This window comes from Aethalodelphis obliquidens, unplaced genomic scaffold (genome assembly GCF_003676395.1).
Source record: "Aethalodelphis obliquidens isolate GAN/ISIS:26980383/991018 unplaced genomic scaffold, ASM367639v1 scaffold19, whole genome shotgun sequence".
In the NCBI taxonomy this organism is placed as follows: domain Eukaryota; kingdom Metazoa; phylum Chordata; class Mammalia; order Artiodactyla; family Delphinidae; genus Aethalodelphis; species Aethalodelphis obliquidens.
The window spans coordinates 17,773,623-17,784,705 of NW_020837963.1; the positions used below are offsets into that span (position 1 = coordinate 17,773,623).

General features: G+C 45.7%; 1 protein-coding gene across 3 annotated transcripts in view; it reads left to right on the top strand.

Moving 5' to 3' along the window:
- The first annotated feature begins 422 nt into the window (after positions 1 to 422).
- The window catches only part of LOC113626825 (serpin B8), a 17,877-nt gene continuing 7,216 nt past the window's right edge, over positions 423 to 11,083 (top strand). Inside the window, exons 1-4 of one of the 3 annotated variants that reach the window (XM_027118715.1) lie at positions 423 to 598; positions 2,352 to 2,706; positions 8,050 to 8,227; positions 9,501 to 9,638. In XM_027118715.1, coding sequence (XP_026974516.1) covers positions 8,060 to 8,227; positions 9,501 to 9,638 — 306 coding nt within the window. In that variant the 5' untranslated portion in view covers positions 423 to 598; positions 2,352 to 2,706; positions 8,050 to 8,059. Of the gene's footprint in view, positions 599 to 2,351; positions 2,707 to 6,294; positions 6,561 to 8,049; positions 8,228 to 9,500; positions 9,639 to 9,958; positions 10,931 to 11,083 lie in introns of those variants that run through there. The other 2 variants (XM_027118714.1, XM_027118716.1) reach the window with 2 other exon arrangements.

Sequence of the window (11,083 nt, forward strand, 5' to 3'; positions counted from 1 at the left end):
GAAATTGAGCTATTTGTAATGAGGTGGGTAGACCTAGAGTCTGTCATACAGAGTGAAGTAAGTCAGAAAGAGAAAGACAAATACCGTATGCTAACACATATATATGGAATTTAAGAAAAAAAAATGTCATGAAGATCCTAAGGGTAAGACAGGAATAAAGACACAGACCTACTGGAGAACGGACTTGAGGATATGGGGAGGGGGAAGGGTGAGCTGTGACAAAGCGAGAGAGAGGCATGGACGTATATACACTACCAAACGTAGGGTGGATAGCTAGTGGGAAGCAGCCGCATAGCACAGGGAGATCAGCTCGGTGCTTTGTGACCGCCTGGAGGGGTGGGATAGGGAGGGTGGGAGGGAGGGAGACGCAAGAGGGAAGAGATATGGGAACATATGTGTATGTATAACTGATTCACTTTGTTATAAAGCAGAAACTAACACACCATTGTAAAGCAATTATACTCCAATAAAGATGTAAAAAAAATAATAATCACGGTCTGTTAATCTCCTTTGTTGCCAGGAAAAACAAAACTATCAAAAAAAACTTGACTGTGAATGGAAGGATGGAAAAGCAGGGCAGTAGCTACAGAGTATAGACGTAAGGAAGTTGTGGGGCGTTGTGTTTATTTGTTTGTGTTAATATGGGAGAGACTGAGTATATTTATGAGATAAGAAGACTCCAAAGAAGTAAAAGAGATAAAGTTACAGGAGATGACTAATGGAACCATGTCCTAGAGAAGAAAGAAGTCTACTTTCCTTGAAAGAGAAGGGGTAGAGATATGGTAGGCCCAGTGAAGGGGACCACGGGCCACCCCTCCATTACTGGGAGTAAAGAGGAAAGATATTCCCTTTGCCACTATCTGTCAGAGACCAGGAGAACTAATCCCTATATGATCTTTATCCCATTCATGTTTAGTTAATGATGTGTCAGGGCTGTGGTTCCTTTAAGCTTTTCCAGAGTAGGAACTCTCTGACCCAGTGTAAACCTGAGATGGCAAGGATACTCGTCAGAATTGTTCTGTGATGCTCTAGACTGGAGGGTCTCCATTTATCTCTGACTCCTAATTAGCCTTCTCAGTTCCCCTCTAGAAGCTGAACTGCACAGACTTTTGGGTCAGGGATAGTTACTTGGATTTGAACTTCAACTTGGCTCTTTGAACCTGTGCACAGGCACTAGACCCACTGTTTCACAATGCAGAGGCTTGAGAGTTGCGTCCTCATGTGTCTGCCCTGGGCAAGGTATTGCAAAGGATGCACGCTACCAGATGGTATTACTGTGATTAAAAACAACAACCTAGAACATTAAAAAGTAGAACTTTTACAATATTTTTAAATAAGCAGTGTAGCAACCATCGATAGCTTTTGAAGAACAATGAGGCTTGCTTATTATTTCATACCAAAGTACTTTAAAAAAGAGGTTAATTACTTACATATTTTTTTTAAAGTCTGGTGCTCCAAATGTAGTGAACTTTTCTGTGATCCTAAGTGGCTAATTAGTAGTAGAAAATCTAGCAAGTATTCTTTAAAATAAATAGTCGATTGCCTTTAGGTAAAGGTACATCTTACCTATGAATGAGAAATCAACTGCTTTTGAAAGAGTGTAGACTGATTATTTTGAGATCATCTATATGGATATTTTCCATTATATGATTTTATTGCTAAAAAGATATTAACAATTTCATATTTGGGCACTTAAAAACTTGGAAACATAATTTTCTAAACTTCATTAAAATCTTAGAAAGAGAAAAGATTTGGTGGGCTTCAAACTGTCAAAAATATTTAAAATATGATAGTTTAAAAATTTTGGTTTGCAAGAACAAATGATTTTCAAGAGGATAAAGAGATTTTTACCAGTTAGATTTTAACCAGAAATCTTTGCATAATTAGTATGTGGATGAAAATCAAATGTCAGTGTTTAGTAAGTACAACTAATGATGGCTTTATTCCGTTTTTAAATCAACCCATTTCCTGAGAAGCCTTTTCTTATGATAGCTATCAATCCAAGTTTAGAAATAAACTGAACTTAAACCAGGTCTTCAAATTACTGTATTTCAAAGCTTTAAACTAAGATTAAAACAGGCAAACACATATTCAATTACATTGATCTCATTAAATTTTAAAATAATTTTGGTAAGCACAAAAATGTACTTCTAATAAAAGTGTTTTTCTTATCTTAAAATTTTTTGTTTACGTGTTTTATAGCGTGCATAATATATTAGTATTTAGCATAAAGCACATGTAAATTCGATAGTGGAGACGCATGCTTAAAAATTGTTTTGATGGGACGTCCTACCAAAATAGTTTGGAAACCACTGGCTTTAGGAAGCTTTAACCTCTGGTTTTGCTTTTAGTTAATTTTCAAAGTGGAGTTCCGATTCTGAAGCTGCTCTTGCATACACGCGTACTAACCCAGGAAAACAAACCAATGCCCCAATTGGCTAAGTCTTCCCCAAACACCCTCAGGGGACGGGTTACTTGCCTCCCCCGCCACGCCGTCTGCTCTCAGGCCGCGGCAGGAGGGTGCGCGCGAGCCTCAGCCTCCGCCCGGAAGTCCAGCCTGGGAGTGCGGAGTCAGAGATTGCACAGCGCAGCGCCATTTGCCGGTGCTCTGAGTCACCGCCGGAAGCCGGCCCGAAAGCAAAGGGGACGTGAAGCATCCGCCAAGCTGGAATAGCAGCGGCCACAGCAACAGCTGGAATCTCCCAGGTACCAGGGCGGGGAGGACTCCCGAGCCCTCAGGTTCCCACGGCGGCCGCCTCTAGCCTAGAGTTCCTGCGGAGAGAGGAAGGGAGGAAGGGGGCGAGGAGGCGAGGAAGGGAGGCCAGAGGCAGACGCAGGGGTTGGGAAAAGAGGAGGAGAGGACTAGGGGAACGACGGCAGGAGGTATCCGGGCAGGAGAGCTGCGGGGCTGGGGTCGCCCTGGCCCCTGCCGTACCCTGGGCCCCCGGCCCGCTTGGTCTGGGGCTCGAAAGTGAGTCTCCAAGGACCGGGCTCCGAGACCCGAGCGCAGGTGCGCGGTGCTTAGACCCGCCCTGGGTCAGAGGGTGGCCTCCGGAGTGGAAGGGCCAAGCGGCCTGCCGCCGCCGCTGCGCTGCGATTTGCTGGCAGTGAGGGCGTGGCCGGGAACCCGAGCCTGGGCGGCGGTTCCCGGACATGGATGGGCGGGAGCTTTGGAGAGAGTGAGTGGGAGGACCGCAGGGTCAGCAGGAAGACTGTGGCGCCCACTGCCTCCTCGCCCGGAGTTTGCATGGAGCCTTGGGCAGGTTCGCAGAGGTGCTGGGTCAATGCCACCTACAGCACAAGTCCCTGTCCCCTCTGCGATCCAGCTTATTGCGCGTACCTCCCCTCCCCTCCTCTCCTCTTGTTCTCCTCCACTTCCTCCAACTTCTCATTCTTCTTTTTCTTCTTCTCCCTCCCTCCCCTCCCCTCCCTCCCTCCCTCCCTCTCCCTTCCCTCCCTCCCTCCCTCTCCCTTCCCTCCCTCCCTCCCTCTCCCCTCCCTCCCAGTCACCCAGCCTGACAGTTCCATCTTCTAGTCTTTAGTGCAGAAATTTCCTCTGTATTAGGCAGTCCCTGGTCTATGACAGTGGTCTACCGGCAGGGTCCACAGCCTTTTTACCCACCAAATGGTGAGATGCAATATTTTTCTAAAACTTAGGTATAGCATTTGTTTGAAAACCGTTCCTGGCTTTCCAGACCATAGCTCAAGTCCAAACCTTTAAACCTGGCGTGAGGGGCCCCTCCTGCCTCACGCATCAGTTCTCTCACAGGAGACACACCCACCCAGGGCCCTGGGTCCCCACACAAACCATGGCCTTCCTCTACATTCTTTGTACCTGCCTATCCCGCAGCCACAGCCCGAACATTCACCTCCCTCTTTCACCACCTTCAGGAGCTCCTGCCCAGTCCTGTTTCCCTTCTCCTGAACTCCTAAAGAGAATTCATTCTGCTTTACTGTGGGCTTCCTTAGCACTTTGTCGGTTTTCTTGGTACGGAGTGCACAGCCAGCTTGAAACCATGCATTCATGCATGTGTATCTCCCCAAGGGTGGGAGCTCCCAGTCAGGAATTATGGCATTTGTTTTTTACTTTTTTTCTTCAAAATCATATAAGGACAATTGGACATAAGTGCTCTTTGAACAGATTCACTTTGGGATGTGAGTATGGGATGGGGGAGTGGAGCAGGGAGATGACAGGCATTCAAGGCCCCCAGGAGAGAATGATGCTGAGTACAGTCAGCCCTCCCCTCTATCACTGGTTCTGCACTTGCACATTCAACCAACAGCAGATGGAAAGTATTTGAAAAAAGTTCTAGAAAGTTCCTAAAAGGAAAACTTGAATTTGCGCCCTCTGGCAACTATTTACGTAGCATTTACATTGTATTAGGGATTGTAAGTAATCTAGGGCTGATTTAAGGTATACAAGAGGATGTGTGTAGGTTATGAGCAAATACTATACCATTTTATATAAGGGACTTGAGCATCCTTGGATTTTGGTATCCACGGGGGTCCTGAAACCCATCCCCCATGGATACCGAGGGACAACTACTTGGAAGCAGAAGGCTTGCTTTTGTGGCTGAATCTGTCAGTTTTTTCTGAGACCTGAGGACAGTATTTAATTGTTCTGACCTTGTTTGTTCACCTGTGAAAGGAAAACGAGTTTAATGCCAATCCATTTTACTAGCTGGAAATAAAATCTTTTCACTGGTGTGAGCTGGGGCACATCTGAGAGGTGCACTGGTGTGTGTGTGCGACGGTGTGTCAGTGCTGGGGGTGAGATGCTGATGGGAAGTACTCTGCTGCTGACCAGCACCTGGATGTTGGAAAGGAATGGAGGTGAGGAAATGAGATGAAGAAAGAGGCAATATGGAAGAAACCAGAAATAGACATTTACAATTAAGAGCAGTTACAATGTAAAGAGGAAATTGATGTGGTATTCCAGTTCATTCCTTTGCCTTTTCAGATTGGACAACTACACACACACACACACACACACACACACACTCACTCACTCACTCACTCACTCACTCACTCACTCAATCAGCCCAAGCTTATGTCTGCTTCACCTTGGTTCCTGTAAAACAAAGAAAGTTGCCCGCCATCCAGTTCTACAAGGATCAAGTCATTAGCCATTGCAGTCACTGACCTACAGTGCACGCTGAAAGGAATTCAGGATGAAAAACAGGATGAGGCACTCTGTGCTTTGGGAAAACAGCCTCCTTAGAGAGAGGTATCGCAGGAAAAAATTTTAATGAACCCAGATTCTTGCACTTCTCCTACGTAGGAAAGCATTAAAATCACTAACTGAGATATCTGGTCCTCGTGACTAGCAGTAACCCTTTACTGATATGTATGTCTGCCTGCGTGCATTCCCTAAAATCATGCTTCTCCCCCTACCTCCTCAGAGCTCTCTGAGAGGCTGGCTCCCAGCCTACAGTCCTCAGTAAGACCCCCGAATAAAACTTAGCTCACGACTTAATCTCACGTTGTGCATTTTTTATTTCAGTCCACAGGTCAAAACTCTTATGCTCATGTAAGATCAAATCCACATTTATTCCTGTCTTTCATCTCCAGTTTACCTAATTCTTTCCTTCTTTGAGTCTCTTAGGTGCCACCTTCTGGTGGGCGCAGTGCTATCAAGTTTGAATATCCCTCCTGGCTCCTAGGTTTTTATTTTCCGAAACATCCTCAAGTGTAAGGTGAGGAAATGTGGGGTGAGAAGTGGCCTGGAGGCAGGCTGAGGCTTGCTCTGTGGTGGGACTTGCCCACTGCAGACACATCAGCCTTGCAGCCCTCGGGTTCAAGCCCTGCAGCTGACGGCTCTGGAGGGACTTACTGAAGTGAGGGCAGTGAGGAACTTAACACTGTGTACTCTATTAAATGACCTGTTAAGTATAGAGCACTGTTTTCAAATTGTGCCATTGTTGTATTTTCTTGGTTGACTTTTTTTTTTTTCGGTATGCGGGGCTCTCACTGTTGTGGCCTCTCCCGTTGTGGAGCACAGGCTCCGGACGCGCAGGCTCAGCGGCCATGGCTCACGGGCCCAGCCGCTCCGCGGCATGTGGGATCTTCCCGGACCGGGGCACAAACCCGCGTCTCCTGCATCGGCAGGCCGGAGTCCCAACCACTGCGCCACCAGGGAAGCCCCTGGTTGACGTTTTAATACATTTTTTTCAAACTTTAAAGAATGTGCACTGGTTTGGGCTGTTGTTTTATATTTAGAGTATGAACTTCACACCGTTTCTTTTTTTTTTTTTCCCCACCACCCTTTTTTTTTCTTTTAAACCAGAGACATCTCCTCTTGAAAAAAATATCTTAGGATGAAGCTTCAAAGGAATCATTCAACAGTGAAGAGGCTCCAGTTAAAACAGTTGTGTTCCCCACCCACTTTCCCCTCCTGCCCTTGAGGCCCAGAAGACCCACCCCCTCCAAGTGTAAATGAAATATACTTTCAAGACTGCTGCAGGAGGCCCTTCTAGTCCACTGGGGAACTGAAAGAAGGACCAGGGAATGGACCATCTGTTTATAAAAATGAGCGCATGCATGATGACCCTTATCTCTAGGTGGAGTTTCCAGTACTTTTCTTGTTTGCTAATTTTCCAAATTGGAACATATTTTTCTTGTGTAGCTTTACAATTTTTGAGTTACAAATATACATACCAATTGAAAAAAGATAGCATAATAGAAAAAATAGCTTATAGCATCATGGGATTATGGGTGACGATTTGTCCTTTTATGTTCCAAAATGTCTTCAACTGTAACAACAGAGAGATTCAGGGAAAACAAGATGAGCTGATGAACTTTAGTAATTTACTGACTAGCAGCCCAGGTTTCTAGAAGGTTTAATAGAAATAAATGCAGCATTTATAAAATTTTTCTAAAAGTATAAAAATTAATATGCTGCGAAAGCTTTTCACAACTTGCAGCAAGGTGCCTGCTGCGATTGTGCTCCCACCATCCCACGGAGACGATCTTCCTTGACAATTACATTTTAAAGGGATGGCTGCTAGGGACTTGAGAAGGATTGTCTTGGGCTGTAAAATAGGAAAGAGGCTTTTCAAAATGTTTACCTCTCAAAGGAGCAGAGGAAGAACTTACAATGACAAATTGCCTAAAGTAAGTGCTCTAAGGAAAGAGAGGTCAGGCACCAGAGGCAGGAAGAAGCTTGTCTAAAGTTTAGTCAAGCTTGGGGGGAAAGTGAAGCCTGGATCCAGAATTAGTGCCTGATTCAAAGTGTGCGTCTGATGACTGGAGATTTGGGCTTCATGTTCTACCTCCGTGCCCAGGGGCTCCCTTCACAGCTCCCAGCCCAGTTTCAACAGCTCCGGTGGAAAATGGTGTATTGTTTTCGAGTCCTTCTGATTTAAAGTAAATTTCGTGTCTTCCCAGGAGCCCACATTTTAGGGCAGACCATCCCAGAAAAACCCTCCAAAATCTGTTGAAATCCATCCGGCTGTTTTCATGTGACATCGTGACAGAAATGTCATTTTTATTTATAGTATATTATAATTCATAGAACATTGCTTATAAATTATGCCAGAGACAGCAAACTGAAGAACTATTAGTCATAGGGGGATTTATCTTACAGTTCTGGAGGTCAGAAGTCCGTAAGATATTGGCAGAGCTACATTTTAAGTCTGGAGGCTCTAGGGCAGAGTCCGTTCCCTTGCCTTTTGCAGCTCCCAGAGGCTGCCTGCGTTCTGTGTCTCCACACCGTCCTGACCTTTGCGTCCATCCTCACTTCTCCTTCTCTGGCTCTGACCCTCCTGCCTTCCTCTTATAAGAAGCCTGTGATTACACTGAACCCACCTGATGATGCAGGTGACTCCATCTCAAGGTCCTTAGTCCAGTCACATCCGCGCAGCCCTTATTGCCGTGTAAGATAACATCGCCACAGGTTTTGGAGCTTCAACACGGATGTCTGGGGATGCAGTTATTCTGCTGCCCATACCCAGTGTCCACAGACAGGGCTGGAGGTGTGACTAGTGACTAGTGCGCAGTGGCGAGTGGAGGGCATGGCTAACGTGCTTCTGTGTTGTGCTTTGGGTACAGACCTTCACTGATGGATGATCTCTGTGAAGCAAATGGCACTTTTGCCATCAACTTATTAAAACTGCTGGGTGAAAAGGACAACCTGCGAAACGTGTTCTTCTCTCCCCTGAGCCTCTCCTCTGCCCTGACCATGGTCTTAATGGGGGCCAAAGGAAACACTGCGGCGCAGATGTCCCAGGTATGCGTGCCCACCACAAAGGAAGACCAAGGGCGGGCTTCCTCTGTGCTTTCATAGAGCTGGTCTGTTCATCCTTCACTCCAGCTGATGGAAGCCAGTGAGGCTGGGAGGTGGGAGGGGCACCGTGGTGAGGGAGAGAAAGCGGACATGGGTGGAAAGGTGAATTGTGTAAGACGGAATCTCCTGCTAGTTTTCATGGGAGAAATCAAGTCACTATGTTATTTTCTGCATCTTTGATAAGAAAGGTGAACTAAAATTCTGTTCCACAAAAAGGCCAAGAATTTCCACTTTGTTCTGTTTTAAACTTTTGCTAACATTGTATTTCAAATTGAAATGCAACTGTGTAAATGAACCTTTTTGTTAAATCGGTTGTTTCTAGTGTACAATTATGCATAAGTGGAAGACGAATGCAACACAAATGAGGACTTACATCTTCTGGAGTTTTTTAGAGGGAATATATTATCTGATTGATCTGAAATGGGTTATATGTGCACTTAGCTACCAATGAAGTAGTGGATATTACTTTAGGAAAGTAGACCTTCCCCTATTTATGTCTTAGTTGCTTTGACTGTCTGGTGAATGTATCCCAGAAAACTGTCATATACACATCATGTTCCCACTAATAGCGGGGTGCGCAGACACCCCCCAGAAGCGTGTCCACGGCCACAGTTGAATCCCTGGTGGCTCTTTCTTCCAGCTCCCTGGAGGAATGAGGCTTTGGACTGGGGTTGTTGGGAGGTAAGGGAACAGCCTTGATTCTCACTCTGACCTGACATTTAAGTCACAGTCTGGTCGGGAGGACTTCTGTGGAATTGCTAATGAAACAGTTCTGCTCATCTTGTCTTCTGTGGGTCATTCCCGCTACCTGTTTGTTCTGTTCTGTCTCCCTCCTGAGTTATTACGTGCTGTCTTCCTGGCATAGGTAAATCTGCTAGAGCAGGGCTTTCCACCTGGGGGCGATTTTTCCTCCCTGGAACAGTTGACAAAGTCTGGACAGAGTTGGTGGTCATAACCAAGAGGTGCTACTGACATCTAGTGAGCGGAGGCCAGAAATGCAGCTAAATGTCCTAGACGCGCAGGCTAGCCCCCCAACGGAGTGTGCGGCCCCGAAAGTCTGTGCTGCCAGGTTGAGGAACCCTGTGCTAGACGGTTAAACGAAACTCATTTTAAAATAGGATTCGCGGTGATTTTCAGTGTAGGAATTTGTTTGGAAATAGCTCTTTGGGGGAGAAATGGCATGTCAGAAGTTGCCGTTCTCGTCTTCTATTACCAGGCACTTTGTTTGAACAAAGGTGGAGATGTTCACCAAGGATTCCAGTCACTTCTCATGGAATTGAACAAATCTGGCCCTCAGTACTTGCTCAGAACTGCCAACAGACTCTTCGGGGAAAAGACATGCGATTTCCTGCCAGTAAGTATTGCTCGCACACTGATGAAAAAGAAATTGAAAATAATACAGAAACTACAGAAGAGCAGAGATAAAGTGTAGCTCTGCTGCCTTAAAAATGTGCTTTGGGCTTCCCTGGTGGCGCGGTGGTTGAGGGTCCGCTTGCCGATGCAGGGGACGCGGGTTCGTGCCCCGGTCCGGGAAGATCCCACGTGCCGCGGAGCGGCTGCGCCCGTGAGCCATGGCCGCTGAGCCTGCGCGTCCGGAGCCTGTGCTCCGCAACGGGAGAGGCCACAGCAGTGAGAGGCCCGCGTACCGCAAAAAAAAAAAAATGTGCTTAGAATTATATTTTGTAATTTTGAATTTTATGATTCCTTCTGAATTCTGTCCTTTGAAAAAGTATTGTCTCTGATACATCTTCCCAGATATCAATTTCAATTTGTCCATCTTCCTGCACCCAGACCTGCCTCTCCCCCTTGATCCCCTTCTCAGTGACCACATCACTCTCGCCATCCCCTGATCTCATCTCTGATTGTTGGGCTGTTTCTGTGGAGCTGGCCTCACAAAGTCTCTTAAATTTGTCCCGTCTTCTGAATCACCACCACCATTGCCTGGGTCCAGACTCTCACATCTTCTACACTGTTACTTTAATTGTTTCCTAATGGATCTCTCCAAATTCAGCCTAGTCTTTTCACACTACTGACAGAATAATCTTTCTAAAATTAAAATCTGTTCATAAAAAATAAGGTTTTGAACCTGGGTAGTTCCTATTTACTGCAACATATAATTCCAAAGCTCCCCAGTCCAGTAAAAGCCTGCCATTGTTCAATAAGTGAAGTCCAAAAAATTATGCCACATAATATGCAGAGTGATGCTATCTTAAGATTAATGAATGATCAGGACAAGTCTGGCCATCTTATTGGACAGCAGTTCCAAGGGTTATTTTGTTAGACTCAGATACAGTCGTGTTCTAGCCGCTGTTGGGTGCTACCCTGTGGAGGTTGCCTGCTCTGGGCTTAAATATTATTGGACATGATTCTGGATCCCTCAGCTAGTTAGGTTTTCTAGGATGAGCACTCATGATTCCAGGAATCTCCTGGTTAATTGATATTCATTTTTGAATATCAGACTGACCTTGGAATACTGTAATTGGGGAATACTGGGGACACAGGGAACCATTCTCTTGGTTGCTTGGGTCCTTCTTCTCTCTACATCTTCTTTCTTCTATAGAAGCTAAAATGTTTGAGAACAGGAGATGGGCGGAGGATGGGAGCCCATTGCCAGGCACATTATATCAGAAAACAAGTTTTCATGAGGTGAGTTATCCTTGGGTTTTAATGTATTGCATATAACAACCTTCCTGATTTTATCCCAACTTATATTCCATGGCTCATCCCTTGTCACTGTTTTCCCTAATACCCTACACACACACACACACACACACACACACACACACACACACACACACA